Source organism: Periophthalmus magnuspinnatus, chromosome 14, assembly GCF_009829125.3.
Source record: "Periophthalmus magnuspinnatus isolate fPerMag1 chromosome 14, fPerMag1.2.pri, whole genome shotgun sequence".
NCBI lineage: Eukaryota > Metazoa > Chordata > Actinopteri > Gobiiformes > Gobiidae > Periophthalmus > Periophthalmus magnuspinnatus.
In genome coordinates this window covers 16,886,441-16,911,546 of record NC_047139.1, presented here as the reverse complement: position 1 = coordinate 16,911,546, position 25,106 = coordinate 16,886,441, and the positions used below count along the sequence as shown (strand labels likewise).

The 25,106-nt window shown below is 42.9% G+C and overlaps 3 protein-coding genes across 3 annotated transcripts; all 3 read left to right on the top strand.

The window, feature by feature from the left end:
* Positions 1 to 326: 326 nt before the first annotated feature.
* On the top strand, positions 327 to 4,983 carry LOC129456777 (gastrula zinc finger protein XlCGF52.1-like). Its single transcript, XM_055226429.1, has 3 exons — positions 327 to 514; positions 908 to 945; positions 1,445 to 4,983. The coding sequence occupies exons 1-3, from the start codon at positions 435 to 437 to the stop codon at positions 2,644 to 2,646; spliced, it is 1,320 nt and encodes a 439-aa protein (XP_055082404.1). The 5' UTR covers positions 327 to 434; the 3' UTR covers positions 2,647 to 4,983.
* Positions 4,984 to 5,346: 363 nt separating this feature from the next.
* Positions 5,347 to 8,870, top strand: LOC129456776 (gastrula zinc finger protein XlCGF57.1-like). Its single transcript, XM_055226428.1, has 3 exons — positions 5,347 to 5,524; positions 6,066 to 6,103; positions 7,369 to 8,870. The coding sequence occupies exons 1-3, from the start codon at positions 5,454 to 5,456 to the stop codon at positions 8,703 to 8,705; spliced, it is 1,446 nt and encodes a 481-aa protein (XP_055082403.1). The 5' UTR covers positions 5,347 to 5,453; the 3' UTR covers positions 8,706 to 8,870.
* A 1,537-nt stretch (positions 8,871 to 10,407) lies between these two features.
* On the top strand, positions 10,408 to 16,842 carry kctd7 (potassium channel tetramerization domain containing 7). The gene is made up of 4 exons (XM_033978361.2): positions 10,408 to 10,837; positions 13,104 to 13,273; positions 15,507 to 15,685; positions 15,915 to 16,842. Exons 1-4 carry the CDS (start codon positions 10,520 to 10,522, stop codon positions 16,289 to 16,291), a joined length of 1,044 nt encoding a protein of 347 aa, XP_033834252.1. The 5' UTR covers positions 10,408 to 10,519; the 3' UTR covers positions 16,292 to 16,842.
* The last annotated feature ends 8,264 nt before the right edge of the window (positions 16,843 to 25,106 follow it).

The following is a 25,106-nucleotide window of genomic DNA, read 5'->3' as shown; positions in this document are numbered from 1 at the left end:
ACACTTTTAAAGGGATATTTTAATACTTTTACTTAAAATAGATTTTTTTTCATGTGTTACTTTTACTTGGGTTTTTTTTTTTTTTTTTTTTCCTGTACTTTCACTTAAGTAACAAAACTGAGTACTTCTTTCACTTCCACTTCTTGAGGGTAAACTACTATTGTTGCCACAGTTGTCCTGGGGTAGACTGACAGAAGCAAGACTGTTATTTATGAAATGTTCATTAGCATTATATAAAATGGTACATTTTTACTAGAAAACAAAACTCTGGAGCTAACAAACACATCACTAGAGGGCAGTGGTCAGTGACTGGTGAGAGAGAGCTCAGGAGAAGGAGCGCGTGTAAACATGGCGGCAGTGGCATCGGCTCCAGTAAACCTGCGCCACTGTTCGGCCCAAAGCGCAGTCTGAAAGCGGACACAGCGCACTGAAACATGGCCCAAGTGAAGCTGGAAGAGACGGCAGAGCTGTGGGAGCCTAAGGAGCCAAAGAAGCCAAAGGACAACGACAACACGTGAGTCCAGGACACAACCCTGCGCCTCGCGGACTGACCCAGAGCCAGACTTGCGGGTAACAGGGGCTTTATCAGAGCTGAATCCAACTATAAAGACGCCAGCGAGCCTCTGACACGCTGCGATCCGCTGTGAAGTTGGTTCTTCGTTGATTTTTATTTTTTATTTTTGTCAAAATACTGCATTTTTGACTGAAAACTAAAAGGGGGCGTGTCGTCTCCATGTGTAGTTTCTGCGCGTAAATCAGCACAAATAATGGACAGACAGTATAGTTTGAATCGAGCATAACTGGCTTAAACAATCGACCTCTTTAATTATTATTATTTAATGAATATGTTAATATCCATTATCTAGCCCATATTAAATGAGTGTAAAGCCTGTGCTCTCTCTTCCAGTGCGGGCAGTGAGTTAAACGAAGACCCAGACTGCACAGGTAAAACACTACTGCTGTTGTCTTGACTGGATACTGTGTAGGTTAAAGGGCTCATACTACGCTGATCTATGTTGCTTCCTCATCAAAAACATACCTGGAACTGTGTTTTGTTTAATTACCCATGTTTAACACAAACTGCATATATGGGCTACGTTCTCTCAAACAGAAACCACTCTGTTCCACCTTGTGATGTCATGAAGTAATACAGGAAGCGCTCCACTGCGTTTTTAGCATCATTTGGATAATTTCAGCATTGGAATTTCCGATCTCTGCTAAACAAAAGGTCACTATTAACTTGTAAACTACCACTTCACGACATGAAACAAAACACAAATCCAGGTATGTTTTTGAGGAGGTAGCAACATTCTAACATGGCTTTAAGAGTCAATTTTTCATAATATAGGACCTTTTAAAAAAATAAGGTATATAAAAATAGACTTTCATATTTCACTCATGGATCAATCTGTTTATCTTTCTTCATTTGTTCTTCATCCTGCAGGTGGCCAATGTCTGCTCCACATTAAAGAAGAACCAGAGGAGGTGAGGATCAAATCAGAGTTTCTCCAAAAGTTCCCAAACATCTGTGTCATTGTGAACTGTAAAGAGGAGGAAGAAAAGCCCACTGTCCTTCAAACCCTGACAGATGAGAGCAGAGTGGTTGAGGAGCAAACAGAACCAGGTACAGACAGCTCTTCTGACACCGATGACTCTGAAGACTGGCCAACTGAAAGAGCCACTCTACAAACAAGCACCGAGCTGACGAAGCAGCTGCAGCAGCCAGCTCATGATGGCAGTGTTAGTAGAGATGGGAGTGTTGCAAGGGACCCACCCAAAGCACACAAATGCTGTCACTGTGGAAAGGCATTTCAGTACAGGGCATATCTAAACAGACATATGAGAGGACATACAGGGGAGAAACCATTCAGCTGTACAGTTTGTGGAAAGAGTTTTACAGAAAAGAGTTCTTTAAAGGTACACAAAAGAATCCACACAGGAGTAAGACTGTTTGCCTGTTCTTTTTGCTCAAAAAGTTATACACTTGAAGGTAATCTAAAGATACACATGCGGGTACATACAGGTGAAAGACCATTCAGCTGTTCTGTTTGTGAAAAGACATTTGCTGAGAAAGGGAATCTGAAGAGGCACATGGCTACTCACTCAGATGAGAAACCTTTCAGGTGTCCAGTTTGTGAAAAGAACTTCAAAACAAAGAGCGATTTGAAACACCACATGAGGATTCACATTAGAGAGACTGGACAGGCACCATTCAGCTGTTCAGTTTGTGCAAAGACCTTTACTGTTGAGTATTCTCTCAAACAACACATGACTATTCACTCAGAACAGAAACCTTTCAGATGTTCCATTTGTGAAAAGAAATTTAGAAGAAAGTGTGATGTGAAACACCACATGAAGATTCACACAGGGCAGAGACCATACAGGTGTTCAGTTTGTAGCAAGGACTTTATAAGAAGGGGTGGTTTAAAGCGACACTTGATGTGTCACACGGGAGAGAGACCTTTCACCTGTCCAGATTGTACCAAGAGCTTTATAGAAAAAGGGGATCTAAGGAAACACATGAGCATCCACAGTGGAGGGAGACCATTCAGCTGTTCACTTTGTGATCAGTGTTTTCATGATGGGGATTCTCTAAGGAAGCATGAACATGAGAGTCACACTGGAGGAAAACAGACTGCCTTCTGAAGACACCATATTTCTAATCAACAGTTTTCACTGCCATTGATACACACATTGGCCTTGTTCATATACACCATGCATCATTCATGCCAAACACGCACCATGAGACATGAGAGTCCATCAGGTGATTGTCAAACTTATTTCTATAAAAACGCACTTCAAGGGACAGAACCTCAAACCTGATCAAAGGCAGGTCTGTGTAATCCTGCAGTCATCCAGGTATGATCCATACTAAAAGAAAAATTCAAATCTGTCAACTGGGAAAAAAGTTGTAGGAGTGAAGACTTTTCACTGCTCATCCAAGCCACTACTTCAGTTCTGGTCAGATTACTGGCCCCTAATGGGTGCTCTCACACCTAGCCAGTATTTTAATAGGTGTGAGACCACCCATTATGAATCATTATGCTAAGTGTTCACACTTATAGCTAGCTTATAGCAGTATAGCTCACTAGTCATAGCCTTCAAACAGAAACTGTCAACAATATGTGTGTTAGTTTCAGTGTAGTTGAATCCTTCCTTCAGCCGCTTGTATCCACGACAAGGTCACGGATACAAGCGGCTGAAATGGGTTTCCTCCATAGGGTGGCCGGGCGCACCCTTAGGGATAGGATGAGGAGCTCAGTCACACGGGAGGAGCTTGGAGTAGAGCCGCTGCTCCTACACGTCGTGAGGAGCCAGCTGAGGTGGCTCGGGCATCTGCTCAGGATGCCTCCTGGACGCCTCCCTAGGGAGGTGTTCTGGGCATGTCTCACAGGGAGGAGGCCCTGGGGAAGACCCAGGACATGCTGGAGGGTCTATGTCTCTTAGCTGGCCTGGGAACGCCTTGGGGTCCCACCGGAGGAGCTGGAGGACGTGTCCGGGGTGAGGGAAGTCTGGGACTGTTGCCTCCGCGAACCGGCCCCGGATAAGCGGAAGAAGATGGATGGATGAATCCTCCCTTCAGATAGATATAAGGCAGCATCCACCAGTAATCTGACCAGAACTGAAAAAGGCTTGGATGAGCAGCAACACATCTTCACTCCTACAACATTTTGTCCAGTTGGCAGATTAGAATTTTTACTATATTGTAAAAAGGCAGATTTAACTAATGATTCACAAGTTTAAGCTGTCTATATAAACGCATTGTTTCTTAGCAAATTTTTGCATTCAAAAAATTTGTTTTTGCATGAACTTTTATGCAGGTGTAGTCTGGGTTCAGTTTGGGTCAGATACATAGAGATGCATAATAGTTTTGAGGGCTTTTGCCATGTCCCCTTTTTAGTTGACTAAGCGATCAGCAGGACATGTCATTAATCAACCAAGAAGTCTTTAAATGACTACAGCCCTTCTAACCGAAAGAGCTAACCACTGCACGCTCTGTATGTCTTCCTAATCTTGACATATTTTACAATAATGTAATAATTAAAGAAGACCTATTTCTTTACTTGTGTCTGCTATATAGTTATAATCTATGACACCTGTGGATCATTATGTTATAATTTGCACATTTTAAATCCGTCGTAACGGCAGGTACAGGAGCGGACCAAGGAATGCAGACTCGGGGCAATTTTACAGTGTTTATTAACGGTCTGTGAAATAATAGGAGTCAATAGTTCATTAAACACATGGGAGGCGAACCAGGCGTGCGGGGTGTTGAGCGGAAACGGGGAACACCAAGACCAGACGAAGACAGGATCGGACTCAGGAACGGAGCAAACCAAGCGGGGGTAGTCCGGAGCAGACACGGAGACAGCCAGGGCCGGAGCAGGACAGGACCGGAGACGAGACCAGGGGGAACTGGGCAGGAGTAATCCAGAGAGCGAGGACCAGGGCAGGAGACGAGAAGCAGGCCGGAGACCAAGACAGGACAGGAGGCGAAGACGAGGGGTGGACTGTACCGGAGCTGGAGCGCAGGGTCAGGAGCAGGAGCGAGTGAGGGAGGGAGCAGGAATCTGGGAAACAACAAAATCCAGTAAGACACGAGTAGGCAGGTAACAGGACACAAACTTGAGCTGGAACATTCACATTTACACGCGGACGGTCTGGCTCTGAGTGTCATCTGCCGAGCCCTCATATACTTGACAGCAGGTGGTGATGATTGTGCTAATGCTCTCCAGGTACGCACGGGAGGAGTAGGAACTCCACCCAGCTCCGGATTCAGACAGGTAGGGGAGGGGGAAAGCACACAGGGAGACAGACAATGCAGGCATCATGACAAAATCGCAATATTCATCACCTGAAACTGCCCTGACAGTGGATCTGCTCTATTATTATTATATAATTTATGTGCATCTTCCATGTCTAGTCTGTATAAATGTTGAAAATGTGATGTACAGGCTTTAATATAATAAAAACAAATATTCTAATTACCGGTAATCATTAATTAATTATCTTCAAGTGTGATGGAATAGGAGCTCCATGAGTGTTCATCAAAAGTGTCAGGAGTTACACCATTAATAACAGCCCCATAACATCAATGTGGCAGTTAGTGGAGTTGTGTTTTGTTTTATTAACACACAAATCCTGAGTATTTAGTTCTTCTCTCAATTACTGAATGAATGAATCAAAATACAAATCCAGGTATGTTTTTGATGAGGTAGCAACACTCTGAAATCACTTAAAGCTCACAAGATTCAATGTGGTGTAATGTAGGATCTTTAAAACTCTGAGCCCAAATACACAGCACTAGGGGGCAGTGGTGAGTGACAGTGGAGGAAGAGGAGCTCAGGAGAAGAAGCGCGTGTCAACATGGCGGCAGTGGAGTCGGATCCTACAGACCTGCTCCTCTGTTTGTCCCAAAGCGCAGCCTGAAAGCGGACACAGCGCACTGAAACATGGCCCAAGCGAAGCTGAAGCTGGAGCCGCAGCTGTGGGAGCCAGAGGAGCCGAAGGATGGGGACAACAAGTGAGTTTAGAGCCGCTTACAGCAGGACGCTGTTCTGCGGACTGACCCAAACCAGACCTTTGTGCGGGAAACAGGGAAACAGGGATTTTATCAGAGCCGAACAAAAAAGCAGGACATTTATTTTTTTTTAATCAGTGGCCCTCCAGAGCTTATTCAGAAAGTATGATTGATTTGATAAAGCCGAACACTAGAATGCTGATCTATTAGACAATGTGCATGAAAGTAAATGAAATATTCTGCTGTTTCGCCGCGGTGTCCATTATTGTGAATGTCATGATACAATTTTGGTCTTCACACAGAAATCTTAACACTAAATGTAGATATTGTGACATCCCTACTTGTAGATTAGTCCATTTGAGGGTGGAGAGAGTGAGCTATTTAAACTGCAACTAAACACTGAAATATAGTTTTTTCAAAACAATAAAAGGTAACATTGTGATCTAAATATGTAATGTGTTAGCCACAACTTGGGTCGAACTGATTATTGCAAGCTCATATGTAACTGTCTTAATGTGTTGGCTCTGGATGTTGTCTGTTCCAGTGTGCTGAGTGAGGTGAAAGAGGATCCAGACTGCACAGGTAAGGCACTGAGGCTGGATTCACACCTGAATGGACCGGGCTTTGTTATAGAGCTCCACCGCTCACATCCAGCACAACACCAGTGATAATAGAGATCCACTTTGTCACACTTTTATCTTGTCAATTTTCAGGCAAATGACATGGTCGTGAACCAATAGTTAGATTTCAACCACAAACCAATCAGCAGCACTGCACAGCTCTTCACTCACAACACAAAGGCCCTTTCTCAATTCCCAGTATGCAGACTCTTTACTTTTATACTCTCTCAGCTTTTGGGACAGGTGGACTTAATGACATCACAGGAAATAAAGCTCATGTGACTATGATAAAAGCCAATTAGAAAATTGAAACAATTAAACAAATAACACATTTGTTTAATTGTTTAATAACAAATGATCCAGTGTTATTTTAACCCATTGGCCCTCTTCATCATATTTCAAGCTAAATGTTTGAGCTGTCTGCTTTAATCTTGTGCGACTTTTTTATTCTCTAATTAGTGATAAATAACCAATGGAGAAACAGTAGGAGGTTTTATTGACGTTTCACAAGTTCACAAGCACACAAGTCTGCACAAGTGCGTGAATTGAGGAATGGCCAAACATCACAGCAGCTGGTGTTGTGGATCTGTTGGGGCCGATGTGTGAACATGGGGCGATGTAAGCGTGGCTTGAAAGGACCGTGATTTAATAAACCTAATATTTCCTTATAAATGTTGTATCTATGTTTCTTTTGATTGTGTATTATTTTATTAAATTATGCAGTGGTGTCTCTGAGGCAAAGCACATATTTTGTGTATTATTTAATGTTGTCTTAAAATTATAAATCAAAAGTTATGTCCCAGTAGTTACTTTTTAAGTTACTTTTACTTGAGTAATTTCTTGGACCATTACTACTTATTTTGCTAAAATAATTGAATTGTGTTTTTTATGACTGTGATTAGATTTGTGATATATGTTTTAAAAGTAGGATTCTATTCAGAGTACACATTGTAAACAGTAAGCAGAAGGTGAAATCCTCCAAAGTTATGGGTCAGATCTCTGGAGGGAAGGCCTCACCCACAGTAAGAGTGCATGTTTTTCAAGCTGGAAAAACATCTTTAATTGTGTAAAATGTGAGATAGATAAGATAAATGCCATATTGTGGAACATTCCAGACAAGGCATTGTTTTATTAGTATCGATTTTTGACAACCTTTGAAGACAATCGTACAAAATGTAAGACCAAAAACTGAAGATATGGAGATTATCTCTCTTGTGTGTCCTGCAGGTGTTCAGACTTCAGAACCCAATTCAGTTCTTCACCACATTAAAGAAGAACCAGAGGAGGTGAAGATCAAATCAGAGGCTTCATACATCTGTGTAACTGTGAAGAATGAAGAGGAGGAAGAGGAGTCCACTGTCCTTAATCAAACCCTGAAAGAGGAGAGCCGAGAGAAGGGAGCAGAACCAGGTACAGACAGCTCCACTGACACTGATGACTCTGAAGACTGGATAGCTGAAAGAGCCACTTCACAAACACACGCAGAGGAACGCAGGGAAGAGCATGAGGAATGCTGTAGCTCTGACTCTGAGTGGAGCTGGGAGTTCAACCTACCCTCCACGACCTCAGCCAGGGCCAAAACCCAAATGGAATCCACATATTCCAAGAGCCCAGAGAGCGAAGAGCACAAATGTGGCCAGTGTGGGAAGGTCTTTCCATATGGAGCCAGGTTAAGAAAACATGAACTGACTCACATGCTCAAATGTCCAATTTGTGCTAAGGATTTTACAGAAGTGTGTAATTTAAAGGTGCACATGAAAATCCACACGGGAGAGAGACCATTCAGTTGTTCAGTTTGTTCAAAGGGTTACATACAAAAAAGTCATCTAAAACAGCACATGAAGACGCACATTGGTAAAAGATTATTCACATGTTCTGTCTGCGCACAGAATTTTACAACCAACAACAAACTGAGGCTCCATATGACCGCTCACACAGGAGAGAAACCATACGGGTGTTCACTGTGTGTCAAACGTTTTACAGTGCAGGGTACATTAAAACAACACATGATGACACACACAGGAGAGAAGCCCTTTAAATGCGATTATTGTTCCAAAGAATTTAGATCTCAAGGGGATCTAAATCGACATGTACGCACCCACACGGGGGAGAAACCTTTCAGGTGTTCAGTTTGTGCTAAGAACTTTAGAGTGCAGAGTGATTTGAAGCGACATATGAAGACCCACACATTCAGCTGTTCAGCCTGTGCCAAAGGTTTTGCGAGAGACAGACAGTTGAAAGAGCATATGAAGACTCACAGCGAGGACAGACCATTTGCATGTAGTTTCTGTGCAAAAAGTTACTCCCAAATGGGTAATCTAAGAATACACATGAGGATTCACACGGGAGAGCGGCCTTACAGGTGTTCAGTATGTGCAAGTGATTTTCCACAGAAGAGCTCTCTGAAACGACACATGAGCACGCACACAGCAGAGAAACCATTCAAGTGCTCCGTTTGTGCGAATGATTTCAGAATCAAACGTGAGCTTATGGATCATATGAGGACTCACTCGAAGGAGAAACCTTCTAGCTGTTCAGTTTGTAAAAATGAAGTTTCTGAATAGATAAGGAATCCTATTGATACTTTGCAGCTGATAGCACCGCAGGCCCCAGGGAATATTTATGACAACTGAAGAAACTGCTCTGTCTCAAAGCTCTGTTACTCAAGTTAGACTTTAATCGGATGATACTTGATTTATTCACAATTAAAAATCCTTGTATACATGTTCTATTAAGTGTGTTTGATTTGGTTCTAAAGCTCACACATTATTTACTGCATAATTAGAATGGCCAACTAACTAACGGTATACTAACGGTATACTTTTACTCCTACTTGAGTAATATTTTTTACTGAAGTAACAGTAAGCTTACTTCAGTAAAGGTTTTGGTTACTCTTCCCACTGTAAGCCTACAAGTGACAAAAGCTTTATGTTCACTATATGAAATTATTTGAACATTTCTGTTTCTTGCACCGCTTTTTCAGATGTGATTTAGTTTCCTTTTAAAAAATATCAGCTTTTGTGCATTATTTAATGTTTTGTACATTACATTATCTTAAAATTATAAATCAGATGTTATGTCCCAACATTTACTTTTTAAGTTAGTCTTACCTGAGTCATTTTTTGGACCACTACTTTGTATTTCTACTTGAGTAACATTACTCAGCTACAGTTTTTGGCTACTCTACTCAGCTCTGCCTAAAACTGCTCAATTTCATCATTTGGTTGCAAGTGACAAAATACATTTGATGAACACACAAAGGGCATACACAACAGATGCCATTAAGTTTGTGCAACAGACATCAATTTGTGATAATTTCACAAGTATCAAGTATTTAATGATTGATGTGAGCGTTCACACGGGGCGGGGCCATTCAGACGTTTGGAGATGTATGTTATTCATAATTTTGTAATGCGTTTCTTTTACTTTGAGAGTGACAGGAATTCATCAGTATTTTTAATTTTTTTCATCATTAATGAGTAAAAATGTTATGCTATTTTTTCCTTGATGCCTTTTTCTAGACCACAAAAGTAAGCCTAGTTCTCTCCATGTTTCCCCAGATCTAATAAATGCTCTTTGAGGCTTTACAAATGTGTTTGACCTAAAGAGGATTGAAGATTTAAAATGTTTTCTCTTCCTCACTCAAAGTATTTGCTACAGTACAAATGTAACCCTTTTCTTTAGCTGTTCATTCTTCTCTTTAATTTTGATTATTTAATTGTCCAACTCTTTGTCTTTTTCCTTGCAGTCTTTTATCTGGGCTGAGTTGTAGCCCACAGACTCGGTGAGGTTATCTAGGGTCAGTTTGTCACTTTTAAAAGGGTCACTTTATGCAGCGGATCTGCCCTGTGCTCCCCCCCGCCCCACAGTAGTACACACAAAAAGTGGCTCCGCTGATGGTCATTTTGCGTCAGTTTCATGCTGCTTAATCTTTATTTGAAGTTGCAGAGGCTTCGAGGGCGTTTTTAGCTCATTTAGCGTCAGTTTTCATTTCCATAAGCCCCACAGTTGTCATGAGAGCCATCCTGTTAGCATTAGCCGTTAGTTCAGTCAAAGTTAATAACGGCTTTTAATTTAACTTTCTCCGGTCCTGGTGAATGTTAGTGTGTTAGAGTTTATCCGGGCGTTAATCTCGAGGATGAATATGTGTACAGTTTGGGTTTATTTAAGTGTTTTGCCCTGGGGAGCAGTTATTGAGTATCTGTTACCTCCGCCATCTTGCTCGGGAGTATAAAGTCCCGTAAACCTCCGGTAGGTGGAGCGGTGGAGATGTCAGCGTCCGCGCACCGCCCACTCCTCTCGGCTCTGTTGTTGTTTTTGCTCATCCATCTGCAGCTCCAGCCTCAGTCCCACGTCCAGGCCGCTCCGGGCCGTTCGCATGCAGCAGAATGGTTCGGCGTCTCCCGGTTCTGTGGAGGGGAGCGACAGGGAGCGTCAGCCGCCCCTGTCCTTCAGCCAGCTGCCCATCGCCACGACGACGCGAGTGAGACGCTTCATCCAGGAGCGGCGGGCGCTGCCTCTGCCCAGAGTGATGGTGGTGTTCTCGGCCGCGGGGGACACTGACAAACCGGGCAATGCCATGATCAGCTCGGAGTCCCTTGAAGGCAGCGCTCGGAAGGCTCCCCCCTCGTCCCCGGGCCCGAACCTTAGTCTGACCAGGCCTCTCCGGTCGTCTCTGGGCGGACAGGAGCTGGAGGTAGGCCGGCTGATACCCATAAGAACTCACTCCATCGTGCCAGGCCCTGGACCCAATTCATTTTAATAGGGCTTAGTCGACTAAATAAATTCTTGGTCGACTAAAGACATGTCCTGCCGATCGATTAATTGACTAAAAAGTGGGCGTAGTGGCAGAGGCTCTCAAAACTATTACGTATCTCTATGTATCTGACCCAAACTGCACTCACAAGACTACACCTGCACAGGAGTTCATGCAAAAACAGAAACAATGCTTTTTTTTAGGAGTGCACTGATCCAGCCTTTTCTGTTTCAATACCGATGTTGATACTTTGGCTTTAAATATCTGCTAAAAGCAGATATTTAAAGCCAAAGTAGAGCAGAGACTGAAAATATAATTTCCATTAAACACAAACCACATATGATAAAAATAAATCATCAATCAATAATTACAGAACAGTTTGTAAAAATACAAGTTTAATATTAGACATAGACATTTTGGGTCAGGAAATCATCCTCTCTAATTTATATACCAAAATAACTGATATTTAGAAGCTGATATCTGATCAACAAAATGTTCCATATCGGCACTGACATCCAATACCAGTATTGAATCCATGAATATCTCGCATTTATATAAAGACTGATTAAATTTGTGAGTCGTGAATTTAATCTACCTTTGTAATATAAATAACAAAAAATCTTCATCCAGCTAACTCGCTCATCTCCTTCCTGCTGTTGTCCCATACAAGTCTTTGTGATCTAAATAAATGATTAGTTGACAAATATGAATTTTGGTTGACTAAGACACCACCAATCGATTAATTGAGTAAAGGTCTACAGCCTTACAATTGTAATAAACTTTCAATCACATTCACGTCACAATTCAAACACATTATTGTATAACACCATTGTATAAATATATATTATGATTGTGGTATCGGAATGGGTATTAAAATACAGTTTGAAAGTTTAGTATCATGAAAACACTAGTCGAAATTGCAATATATTGTGCAGCCCTAGAGGAACCAGGAGCTGAGGCTTTAAGGAGGTACATTTGTAGAAATGAGATTTGTCCCTGGCCCCAGGCTTAAGGAACAACACTAATCCTCTTACAGCGATCTTCAGTCTGTTTATCTGTATCTGTGCACCTTTCTAAGTACCCATAACCAACATGTCACAGGGTAAGAATTACAAGAGCACAAACTGTTGGGCATGATATTTGAAAATAAGTACTTAGCTTAACCACTTGCATACAAAAACATCAGATTTTCTAATTTTTCTTGTGAAAATCTTTCTAACATATACTCAGTCAAATGTAATACAGAAATGAATGACAGAACAGGAATGTTGCAGTCTGGAGTCCCCCATCTCACTCCCAAAACTTTTTAAAGCTCTCAAATCAATGAATTTGGATAACTCACCTGGACTGGATGACTTACCTCCAGATTTGTATCTAATATTTTGGTCCCAAATATTGATGATCCATTCCTCAATAATTAGGAGGTCATTTAATGTAAATACTAAGATTGCAATTATTTCCTTACTGTTAAAATAGAGCAAGGACCCAACAGAATGCTCAAGCTAAAGACCCCCTTCTCTGCTAAACACAGACATAATATATGGTAAGGTTTTAGCCTCCGTACTGGAACCTTTTGTGATGGGGTGGACGGTGCACATATGTACATGGAGGAAACATTTCACCACTATGACATCATTGTGAAATACCATATCAAATGTGTTTACACTGTATACCATATTACTGCTATTGATATTTTGCAGCTGATGTCATCAACATTCCCTGGGGGTGTGATGTTAACTATAAGCATTGCTCTGTCTACAGCTTTATTTCTCAAACTAGACTTTAATCTGAGTGTTTGCTAATGTGTGCATTGTGTCTCCATGATAACTGCTGAACATTCCATTATAAACATACATGTAGAACATCCCCAGTGTAATGTCACTGCAAAATATCATTATTTTAAACTATAGGGATTGCAAAATGTGTGTATGGTGAAATGTTCAGCAGTTACTATGGAGACACAAGTGTGACAGTAATTCTATTTGAATGGGACTTGTTTAGTGGTATCAGTTCAGATATTTGTAGTTCCAACAAAGTCAGTTTAAAAGCAAAGCTCAGATTAAAGTCTAACTTGTGTAACTTGAGCTTCAGACAGACTAGTGATTCCAGTTAGCACACACCGCCAGTGAGTGTTGATGACATCAGCTGCAAAGCATGGATAAGTGAAGTGTGTGCATATCTTCTAAACTAAAGTGTGTGTATGTAGTTCCCAGAGATCTTGTCGCTTAATGTGGGGGGCACGTACTTCACCACGCGCCTGTCTACACTGCAGCGCTATGACGACACCATGCTTGCTGCCATGTTCAGCGGGCGCTACCACATCCCCCAAGACTCAGAGGGACGCTACTTCATCGACCGTGATGGACACTACTTTGGGTTAGTGATGTGATGCTTATAAACAAGTCAGCTCTTTTGAAGTGTTCCTTAACTTGAACGATTGGAACTGGATCTCTCCTTTTAAAAGAACCTGCAGAGCTTAAAAACACAGTGGAACACTTTCTGCATTACTACATGACATCACAAGGTGGAAAAGAGTGTTGTCTGTTTGAGAGAAGAACGTTTTGTGATAAATCTATGAATGAAACAAAAAACTACAGTGATGTTTTTGATGAGGAAAAGATCAGAAAATGGAGTAATATGGCCCCTTAAAAAAACAAAAAAACAAAGCAGATTAAGTAGGTTGATTGATAGATGTTAATTATTTGACAATTTACAACTCAAATGTTATAATTTAGGCAGCATAGTAAGATTATACATCTAACAAGTGTGCAAAGAAAAGGTACACATGATAAATTAAAAATATAAAAAATAGAGTTAATTTATCAATTCTTGAATGATAAGTTGATATAGTAGTTATCATGACAAACCTACTAACTAAAGCCATCTGCTTCTTCTGAGAGTTCACTCTTTACTGTGATAGAATCTAACTCACTCAAAGGCTGACCGATAGGAGGAGTGGGTGGGAAAAATTTGTCTTTGACGATAGAGCTGCATAAAACAGAAAAGCAGTCATTAGACTCAAGCCGAGGACAACGTCCTGGCAACCGACTAATTAAAACCACGCCAGGAGCCCTTAAAATCGCAAAAAGCAAGTAATAAAAAACAATGAACATGCTAGAGACCTGTATCGAAAATTGGAAATTGATGAGCGAAGACCCCGAGAAAAAATAATGAAAGATGACTCTGTAACCCCACCTCAAACTTAGATTTTCATGGGGCCAATGGGAGCCCGACCTGAAAAAAAGTTACCGTAAAAATCAGAAACTCAGCACAAAAAATAGAACTTGTCTGTATGGCCCTGCCCTAAACTGTACAGGAAGTCAGACATATTGGATCAAACCTGGAATGACAAAGGCACACATCGTCATACTTAGGACATCATTGTACTTTTAACATCTCCTTGCACAATTTTCATTGCACTAAACCCATGATTATCAATTACTGTAAATTTCAGACTATAACTCCCTACTTTTTTTCCACGCTTTGAACCCTCCGGCCCATGCAACGGTGCAGCTAATTTATAGATTTTTACTGGATAACAGCCACCGAGGAGCACTCTCTACCAGTAAATGCAAAAATGAGACAGACTTGGGGAAAGATTATGCACTGAAAAATACACTAGTTTTGATTTTGAACTGCGCATCATGCACACACCCTCATCATGGAAAATGAAAAAACACGTATGATTAGTCAGCCTTAGTTAAAGGCAATGGATCTGGCCATCAAAGAAGGAAATAGAGCCACTGCACGTGAGTTTGGCATTAATGAACCCATTGTGCAACATTGGCAGCAGCGGGAAGAACTTGGTCAATGTAAAAAGTCAACAAAAGCTTTCAGAGGAAATAAATCAGATGGCCTGTGTTGGTGCTGTTTTATTTTCAAAACTTTCAGGCAAGTTCATCCTGTGTTGATGGCGTGTTGGTGCCGTGCTATTGATGTTCAAAAGTATGTCTTAAATTAGAACTAAAAAAAAACTCTGTGTACCGTCTTTCTGTGTAAATATCTCATGTTACAACATATTTGTAACATGCGGCTTATATTTTAGTGTGGACTTTATATGTACAAAATGTTTTTTTTGTTTTTTTTATTTAGTTGGTGCGGCTTATTCAGAAGTGCTCAATAGTCAAAAACTTACAGTACGCTCTCAATTACGCACTGCTCATGGTAAATGTTCAACAAAATTGCAATTTTTAGGGAAAAAAAAGATTCCATAATTTTTTTTACCACCCACCCCTAGCCTGTTTAACCATTTTGTTTCAAGGAGAGCTATTATGCAAAATCAAATTTTAAAAGTTTTGAACCATATAATGCAACCCCTAATTCATTCATTTCTACCCAGCTTTTAAACAGCTTTTTAACCATGTGAAGCTGTGTACTGCCATCAGTATTATCGCTTCAGTTTTAACACTCCTGGAGTTGTTTTCAATGCAACTGTATTCTACTTTTTAAGTGCATCATAAATCGAAATGCAATTGCAATTCTCTACAAGTTCTTTTTTTCCCAAAATGGAGTAGCCCTAGATGATGACTATATATCAAACAAAAACATATGCCTCTCATCAAGATGCATGCCAAACTGTATGACTGAAATGTTTTGTGTTGATTTAAAGGGATGTCCTGAACTTCCTGCGAGAGGGGGAGCTTCCGCCCCGAGAGCGCGTCCGAGCGGTCCACAGGGAGGCTCAGTACTACTCCATCGGGCCACTGCTGGAACAACTGGAGGACACCCAGCCTCTAACCGGGGAGAAGGTCCGACAGGCCTTCCTCGACCTGCTGCCCTACTATAGAGGTATGACACCCTACTACAGAGATATGATGTGCTACTACAGAGGTATGACCCTACTATAGTGGTATTTAGGGGTAATTGAATGAACGGGGTATCGTATGTAACAATGTGAGCCTAATTCATATCATGTGCTTAAGTGGGTTTATATCACACATGAATGCTGCTCTCTCCCTCATATCTTTCAGGTTTTGTAACTGTATACTTTCTCTTAATCATATTCTTTGTTTTTCAGACAACCTGGAGCGTATCGTGGAGATTGCCAAACTGCGAGCCATGCAGAAGAAAGCACGTTTTGCCAAGCTGAAGATCTGTGTGTACAAAGAGGAGATGCCCATCACACCATATGAGCGCCCTCTCTTCAACTCTCTGCGCTTCGAGCGCTCGGACAGTGAGGCTAAGCTGTTTGAGCACCACTGTGAGGTGGATGTGTCCTTTGGGCCCTGGGAGGCTGTGGCAGATGTCTATGACCTGCTGCACTGTATTGTGAGTGACCTGGCAGAGCGCGGCATCTCTGCAGAGCAGCAGTGTATTGGAGTGTGTGACAAACACCTCATCAATCATTACTACTGCAAGAGACCCATCTACGAATTCAAGATCACTTGGTGGTGACAGACTACACCCGTTTGTGCTAAGGACTAAGCCTGCAGCTCGAATACAATCCTATGGATGTGTAATTCTCTACTTTAGCTTTAAGAAATACTTTATATGGCTGTAGACAATAATCGCACATCAAAGTGCTGTCCCGTAGAACATTTAACCCACTCTAGGCCACATGTCATTTCAGTCTGTGATGGTTTTGTAAAAACTAACCATTGTTTAACCAATGCTGCAGCTCAGGGGCCCCATATAAAGCTTGTGTAAGCTTCACACCAGGTCACAGTTGCTGTATAGAACTTTCTGCTCCCAGTTTGCTTCTCAGATTTGCAATGATGTCCACAGCAAAGCTTCCATATGAAACCTACTTTTCAACGTGCACAAGCTACATGTAACCCATCCATGGAACTATGAGATGTTGTCTCAAACAGAATGTTTTGTAAGCGCATTCTCTCTCCAGAGGGACACTGCACTAATCACAACAGAACCTTGACTGTTTTATGTTATAATATAGATGATAGATGTTATTTATTTAATATTGTCTTGCATAAATGTTTTTTATACCCAACACCATTTGTAAATATGTTGTATTTTTTCCATTGCATACACTTCAGAGCATAGCTTAAAGACTATTAACATTAGAGTAATGAGCTTTTAGCCATGGTTGAACCTCCTTTAAAATATACCGAGTTAACAGCTATTTTAGCTTCAGCTGCTTTACTCTACAATATACCAGAATAACCCTAAGTTTGTTTTACCTTGTTTTGTTGAAATTCACAGAAAGTCTCCAAAGTCAGGCAAATCCCATGGCTGAAACTATCCAAATTATTCTAGTGAAGGTGAATGGAGTTTAAAAACACAGTGGAGGACTTCCTGTATTACCACCTGATGACATCACAAGGAGTACTTTCAGTTTGAGAAAAGAACACAAGCCTAAATATGCAAAGGTTTGTGTGTTAAACATGTGTGAATGAAACACGACATAATGTGGATCAACTGCCTTGATGCACATTAACCCATAAACCCCTCCACCTTAAGTGGTGGAGGGGTTTGAGTGCCCGAATGATCCTGGGAGCTATGTTGTCGGGGGCTTCATGCCCCTGGTAGGGTCACCCATGGCAAACAGGTCCAGGGGGACGGGTCAGACGAAGAGCGGTTCAGAAGCCCCTTATGAAGAGAGTTAAATCAAGGCAAGCTACGTCGCCCGGACCGGCGTTACCGGGGCCCCACACTGGAGCCAGGCCTGGGGTGGGTGCTCGACAGCGAGCGCCTGGTGGCCGGGCCTTTCCCCACTTCGCTCAGTCCGAAGGAGTGACGTGGTGCAGTCCTCATGTGGACCCACCACCCGCAAGAGGATCCGTAAGGGGCCGGTGCATGAAGATCTGGGCTCGTAGCTGTGGTCGTAAGGTCTGCGGTGCTTGTCGCGGCGGCAATCCCCGAACCCGGTGGTGGACACCGGAAGTAAGGGATGCCGTCAAGCTGAAGAAGGAGTCCTATCGAGCCTTGTTGGCTCGTGGGACTCCTGAGGCAGCCGATGAGTACAGGCGGGCCAAGCGTGCCGCGGCTCGTGCGGTCACAGAGGCAGAAACTCGGGGTTGGGAGGAGTTCAGGGAGGCCATGGAGGAGGACTATCGGACGGCCTCAAAGAAATTGAGGCAAACCGTCAGATGCTTCAGGAGGGGGAAGCAGTGCTTCACCAACACTGTTTACAGTGCGGGTGGAGAGCTGCTGACCTCGACTGGGGATGTTGTCGGGCGGTGGAAGGAATACTTTGAGGATCTCCTCAATCCCCCCGTCATGTCTTCCGAGGAGGAAGCAGAGACTGGGGACCCGGAGGCGGACTCGTCCATCACCCTGGCTGAAGTCACCGAGGTGGTTAGCAAGCTCCTCGGTGGCAAGGCTCCAGGGGTGGACGAGATCTGTCCTGAGTACCTCAAGTCTCTGGATGTTGTGGGACTGACACGCCTTTGCAACATCGCGGTGCGGTCGGGGACAGTTCCTCTGGACTGGCAGACCGGGGTGGTGGTCCCTCTGTATAAGAAGGGGGACCGGAGGGTGTGTTCCAATTACAGGGGAATCACACTCCTCAGCCTTCCCGGTAAGGTCTACTCCAGGGTACTGGAGAGGAGAATCTGACCGATAGTCGAACCTCGGATTCAGCAGGAACAGTGTGGTTTTTGTCCCGGTCGTGGAACACTGGACCACCTCGGATCCTCGAGGGTTCATGGGAGTTTGCCCAACCAGTCCACATGTGTTTTGTGGATTTGGAGAAGACATTCGACCGTGTCCCTCGTGGTGTCCTTTGGGGGGTGCTCCGGGAGTATGGGGTCCGGGGCCCTTTGCTAAGGGCTGTCCGGTCCCTGTATGACCGGAGTAGGAGCTGTGTTCACATTGCCGGCAGTAAGTCAGACCTGTTCTCGGTGCATGTTTGTCACTGGTTCTGTTCATTATATTTATGGACAGAATTTCTAGGCGCAGCCAGGGGCCGGAGGGGGTCTGGTTCGGGAACCACAGGATCTCATCTGTGCTGTTTGCGGATGATGTTGTCCTGATGGCTTCTTCGAGCCAGGACCTGCAGCAGGCACTGGGGCAGTTTGCAGCCGAGTGTAAAGTGGCTGGGATGAGAATCAGCTCCTCCAAATCCGAGGCCATGGTTCTCGACCGGAAAAAGGTGGTTTGCCCTCTCCGGGTGGGTGGTGAGTCTCTGCCCCAAGTGGAGGAGTTCAAGTATCTCGGGGTCTTGTTCACGAGTGAGGGAAGGATGGAGTGTGAGGTTGACAGGCGGATCGGTGCAGCGTCTGCAGTGACGCGGTCGCTGTATTGGTCCGTTGTGGTGAAGAAGGACCTGAGCCGGAAGGCGAAGCTCTCGATTTACCGGTCAATCTACGTTCCTACCCTCAACTATGGTCATGAGCTCTGGGTAATGACCGAAAGGACACGATCGCGGGTACAAGCAGCCGAAATGGGTTTCCTCCGCAGAGTGGCTGGGCGCACCCTTAGGGATAGGGTGAGGAGCTCAGTCACACGGGAGGAGCTCGGAGTAGAGCCGCTGCTCCTACACGTTGAGAGGAGCCAGCTGAGGTGGCTCGGGCATCTGCTCAGGATGCCTCCTGGATGCCTCCCTAGGGAATTACCTATATTTACATTTAGGGTGTACTATCCACTCATTCAGTCCCAGTAATTTGCTCGACCCAGTTTAGCCCGTAATCGGTTTGTAAGAGATTATTGACCTCTAATTTTAACATTTGTTCTCTTGTTTGATCTGGAAATGAGTATGATATTATTATTATTATTATTATTATTATTATTATTATTATTATTATTATTATTATTAATAATAATAATAATAATAATATATTTAGATTATTATTGATTATTAAGAAAAATAAAAATAATTCAATATGGCGCCATGGAGGATTAGAAGCACCGCTGTAGTGCCTTGAGATCGCTGTAGCAGAACAGAAGATGCTCCGTGTCACTTCAGCAACCGACTGTTCACACCAGGTAAACGTGTTAGCTTTCGGGCGATAATGCAGGGTTATAATTTATAATCTTGTAAAATCGGCAACAATAAAAATAACAATAGCAGATATTAAAGGTAGAGGAATATCACGCGGAGATTCGAGCGGGATAAGAGCAAACTTCAGACAAGCTAGCAACAAACGTACGAATTAACGTTATAAATATGATAAATATGACCGTTACGTCCTACATTCATTTAGAAATTTGAACAATATTACAAAATCTGGGCTACTACAACTGTTGAGATTGGACTAGGTAATATTTATTTTGCTAATCGATTATTCCTTAAATTGATCAATGTTGCTTAAAATGCAGTATGTATCGGATTGTAATGTTTTGTTTGTTTTTCTTATTTTGACTTGGTTTACCTGTTGTAAATATTTATCATAGTTTTACCTCAGTCAAGTGGCAGTTTGTGGAGAAAAAAGTTGAGAACAAAAGTACAAAAAACAGGAAGTACCGCTGTGTTCCATAACAGAATCCCTTTACCAGTCATCGACATGGATCTCATTGATTTAACAAACCAATCTGACCAATCATAACAGTTGTGTAATGTAGACAAGTTTTTGCCCTTGTTAATTTTATGGTTGCTAGGTAACAGTTATGGATTTATCTCTATGTCTCTATTATGTCTCATCTGCTGCCAGTGTCCAACCATTAAGTAAAATTATAAATTTAACTTTTCAAAAAATGTAGGCAAAATTGTTAGTGAAATCTTAAATATAATGATGATGAAATGTTTTTGTGAAAAAGTACTGTCAGATGCCGCTTGAGGCCAAATACACTACCAACAAAATTCTGTCTCCTGGGTCATTTGGAGTCTGTGTTGGAGGACAAAAATGCAACTTTTTTCAGCCCTAAAACTCGTTATTTATTGTGAGGCCTAAGCCACTGACTGCTGTCTAACTCTAACCTTTTGAGGAGGAAAAATATCACCTTTTATCTCAGGTCTGTAATAGTAATAGTAGACAGACTAGTAATAGTCTGTCTGTAATAGTGTGACCTGTGTCCTTCAGACTGGTGATATAGATGGCCCAGCTGACCCCAGTGTGCTGCTCAACACTATGGCTGTGAACCTGAAGGTGTGCAGGGAGCTGCTGCAGCAGGCCCAGGCCAGCCTGGACTGTGTGGAGGCTCGGAGAGGACGGGGACACAGGGCCGTGGCGCCCCCTTCTGCTCACTACAGTCTCTTCCGCCTCCTGCCTGAAGACAGTGAGTGGGTCAAGAGTCTGGAAACTCAGCTCTGCACATGCATATATGAACTGCTTCTAAAGGAACAACTCACAGCAGCCCTCAGCTTTCTGGCTGAAGGGCCCACAGAGGAGTGCACCCTGTACCAGTCTGCTAAAGGGCCCACACAGGGGTCCTCACTGCACCAGTCTGCTGAAGGGCCCACACTGGGACCCTCACTGCACCAGCCTGCACACCAGTCTGCAGGGCACCTGTCTGCTGAGCTCACAGAGGGGCCCACCTTGTACCAGTCTGCGCTGGACCTCTCTCCTTCTGAAAACACACAGGTACAATGAGTCTGGGGAAATTATCTGCTCTGTGTCAGTTCTGAAGTAAAATGCCAAGGGATCTGAACTGTACAAATGCCTATCAGATAAAGTAATCTGGATCTCCTGTCTGACCAGGAGCAGCAGCTGAGTGGAGGAGCACAGACACAGGACCTCAGTGACTGCAGTAAAACAATAGACCAGAGTGACAGAATAACAGGGGCCATTTTGAGTCAGATGTCAGATGCCAGTGTTTATGCAGGATGCCTCGGGGAACGCAGCGGGGAAAGCAGTGGGGAAAGCAGTGGGGAAAGCAGCGACGAAGGCCCCCCACAACCCGCTATGTAACACCACAGTAACTCAACAACACAAGACACTCATATTTAGATTTCTTTCCAGTTTACTTCACTTTGTGTACCTGATTGTATAACAAGAAATCAACTTCACATTTTATAATCTTGGCCAATTGTAATAAATGTGGAGGTTCCAATAATATCAAAACTAAACAATACATTTTTAGACAATGTCGCAAATAATTAGATTTTGTTCTTTGTGCAGAAAAAAACAACAGCATTTATTATAATCTCATTTGAAATAATTATTTCAGAGCTATTTTTAGTAGAGTCTAATGCCTGTGCTTACAGCCTGTGTGGGTGAGCAAAGAGCTGTACATGGGACAGTAATGAGGTAAGCAGCCCTAATCTATATCTGCTGTTTTCCCTGTTATTAGAGGGCTGCTGCACATGGAGGTTGGGGACCTCTCTGGTATAACCCACTCTCCTCATCATCAGAAGATACTCAGTCTTCTCTTCAGAAGACATCTGACCCCTTGTAACAGCACTCCACAAAGCACAGGTACCAGCAACTCACCCCACTGTGGTAAACACCAATACATCCACTGCAGCTTACACCACTGTCATCATCAAAATCATCAAATCATCAAAATCACTCAATTTGACCCCAAGAGGCAGTTTAAGCACACTGACCAAGCTGCACTTCTTAGTTGGTCAAAATCTCTGAATTAAATTAAAAGTATAACATTATTATTATTAGTAAAAGAAAAATGTAAAATCTGTCAACTGGACAAAAAAGTTGTAGGAGTGAAGATGTTTCGCTGCTTATTATTATTAAACATTATTAAATAAAAAATGTCTGTTAACCCTGATCCTGCCCTACACCCAGAACACTCCATAAGCGGAGTAGCCTGCCCAGGCAGTACCCTGTTCTTGACTTCACCACAGAAACACACAGATGCAGCAGCTTTAGCTCCTCTCCACTCTGCACGAGGCAGCTCGCCAAAGCCAAAGGCTTGCGGTGTGTTCTGGGTGTTACACTTTGTGTTGTGTTACCTACAGGTGTCCAGCCAATTTTTGACAGTTGCCCTCTGGTCATCAGCCCTTACACCTCACAGAGCTTTTGCACAGCTGTGGATGAGTCAGCTAACCTCTCTGTAAGAACCATGAACATGCTCCTCTAGAGAGAAAGCACAAGGTCTTCTGCATTCAGCCTGTTTTAAATCTATTCTAGTATCAGCAGGTAAACTCTAATTCAGCGGTGAGAAAAGCAGTGAGTGAGCATAACCAGGAAGAGGGAGACCTGAAAGCAGGCATGAAGAGAACAGAGGATCATCTTCTGTTTGGTATGTAGCCCCAGGGATCACTCACTGTGTCAGTCTTCAGTCCAGTGCAGACTCGGTGTAAGTACAATCCCATACACTGAAAATATAAATGGACATAGCTAACCCACTAGCTGCTGCATTACAAATAGAAAGTGAGCACGGGCGCGCTTACGGCTCCATCGATGGCTCCATTTCACTTTCTATTGAAAAAACGTTGCCCTTCTCTCTGTAACTGCTGCTGTGAGCCTCGTCATATTGGTTTTAAAATGTTCATGTTAACCGGCTCTACGTGGGTTTTTTATTTTGCTAGTTTGGCCATAAATCAAAATTAATAACAGACAAAACAGATCTTGTAGAAAGAAGGCACCTGGCCTTCTTTTCCCAAGGTTATTCCCGCTAGCATTAACAACTAGTTTGATTGACAGCATTGCTAAGTGCCCGCTTCCTGCCAAACCAGTGATGCTGGCGGGAAGGGGCATTACCTTCAACAGCTACGCTCCTGATTGGCTAAAAGGTTGCTATGATAGTCGTGGTCAGAATTCCAAATATGGGACTTGGCTCCAACTTCGCCCCTATATACTGTGTGCCTCAATAAGCTTCATTTGACTAGAGCCAAATACTGTGAGTGATGTCAAACGCCCTTAGTCCACTTCTTCATATGGTGTCATCCTTTGTTCTCAAGAGTCTGCAGGAACAGTTGAAGGAGAAGCCCAAGGAACAGCTGAAGGAGAGACCCAGGGAACAGCTGAAGGAAAGACCCAGAGAACAGCTGAAGGAGAGTCTGAAGGAAAAGCTGTAGGAGAGTTTGGAGGAACAGCCAAAGGAGAGTCAGAAGGAACAGCTGAAGGAGAGTCTGAGGGAACAGCCAAAGGAGAGCCCCAGGGAACAGCTGAAGGTAGAGTTGAAGAAGAGTTTGGAGGAACAGCTGAAGGAGAGTCTGAGGAAACAGTTGAAGGGGAATCTGAGGGAACAGCCCAAGGAGACACCCAGGGAACAGGTGAAGGAGAGTTTGGAGGAACAGCTGAAGGAGAGTCTGAAAGAACAGCTCACGCCCAGGAAGGAGAAGTTAACAACAAAGACTGGGAATTTGCCCAGTGTCATCAGCCGTCAGACGTCAGTCATATGGACATCAGGTTTGACTCTTCACAGACTGCTGCACACATGAAATCTTGGCATCTGGGCTTAACTTGTGTCTGGTTTGTTTTCAGAACTCACCTCACCCTGGACAATGTGCTGGACTGCATAGAGGAGAAGGTATTTTAAGCATGCATTCATCAATTCACCATACAGTGGCTCAGTGGTTAGAGTGTTGGTCCCCCAACCCGAAGGTCGGAGGATCGAGTCTGGCTCAGACCAAGTTCTGTTGTTGTGTCCTTAGGCAAGACACTTCACCCACATTGCCTAGTATGAAAGTGTGTGACTGATAGGTGGTGGTCGGAGGGGCCGATGGCGCAGATTGGCAGCCTCGCTTCCGTCAGTCTGCCCCAGGGCAGCTGTGGCTACAATAGTAACTTACGATCACCAAGTGTGGAAATGAATGAATAATGACTATAGTGTAGGGCTTTGAGAGGCTTTGAAAAGCGCATTACAAGTGTAAGCCATTATTATTATTATTATTATTATTATACTGCTTTATTGTCTGTGAAATTATGTATAGGGAGAGGTCAATAGAGTAGCCAAAAATTCTACTTGACTGATGTTACCTCAAAATAGTATTACTAAGTACAAAGTAGTGGTCCAAGAAGTCACTCTAACAAGGAAAAAAGTAAGAGTAACTTAGAGAATGACTGTGGGGGGTAACATCTGATTTATATTTTGAAATTAATATAATTGGAGGTACAGAACATTAAATAATGCACAAAATCTGGTATTTTCAAAGGACGGAGACTAAAATGAGAAAAACAAATCAGATCTGAAGCAGCAGTGCAAGAAACACAGATGTTCAAATCATTTCATGTCAACATAAAGCTTTTGTCACTTGTAGACTTAGTTATTTTTGGGGGGCAATAGTTATCTTTGTACTCTGCGCTAATGGAGAAGTATTATTCTTCTGTATTAGGATAAGATTTGTGCAAAAAATGTTGGATAAATAACTTCCGGGACTCATTAGAGATACAAATGGTCTAGTCACAACGATTTAGTTTTCAAATTTGGGCTGTTGATTTTTCCATTGCCTTACAGGACTCTGCACTGG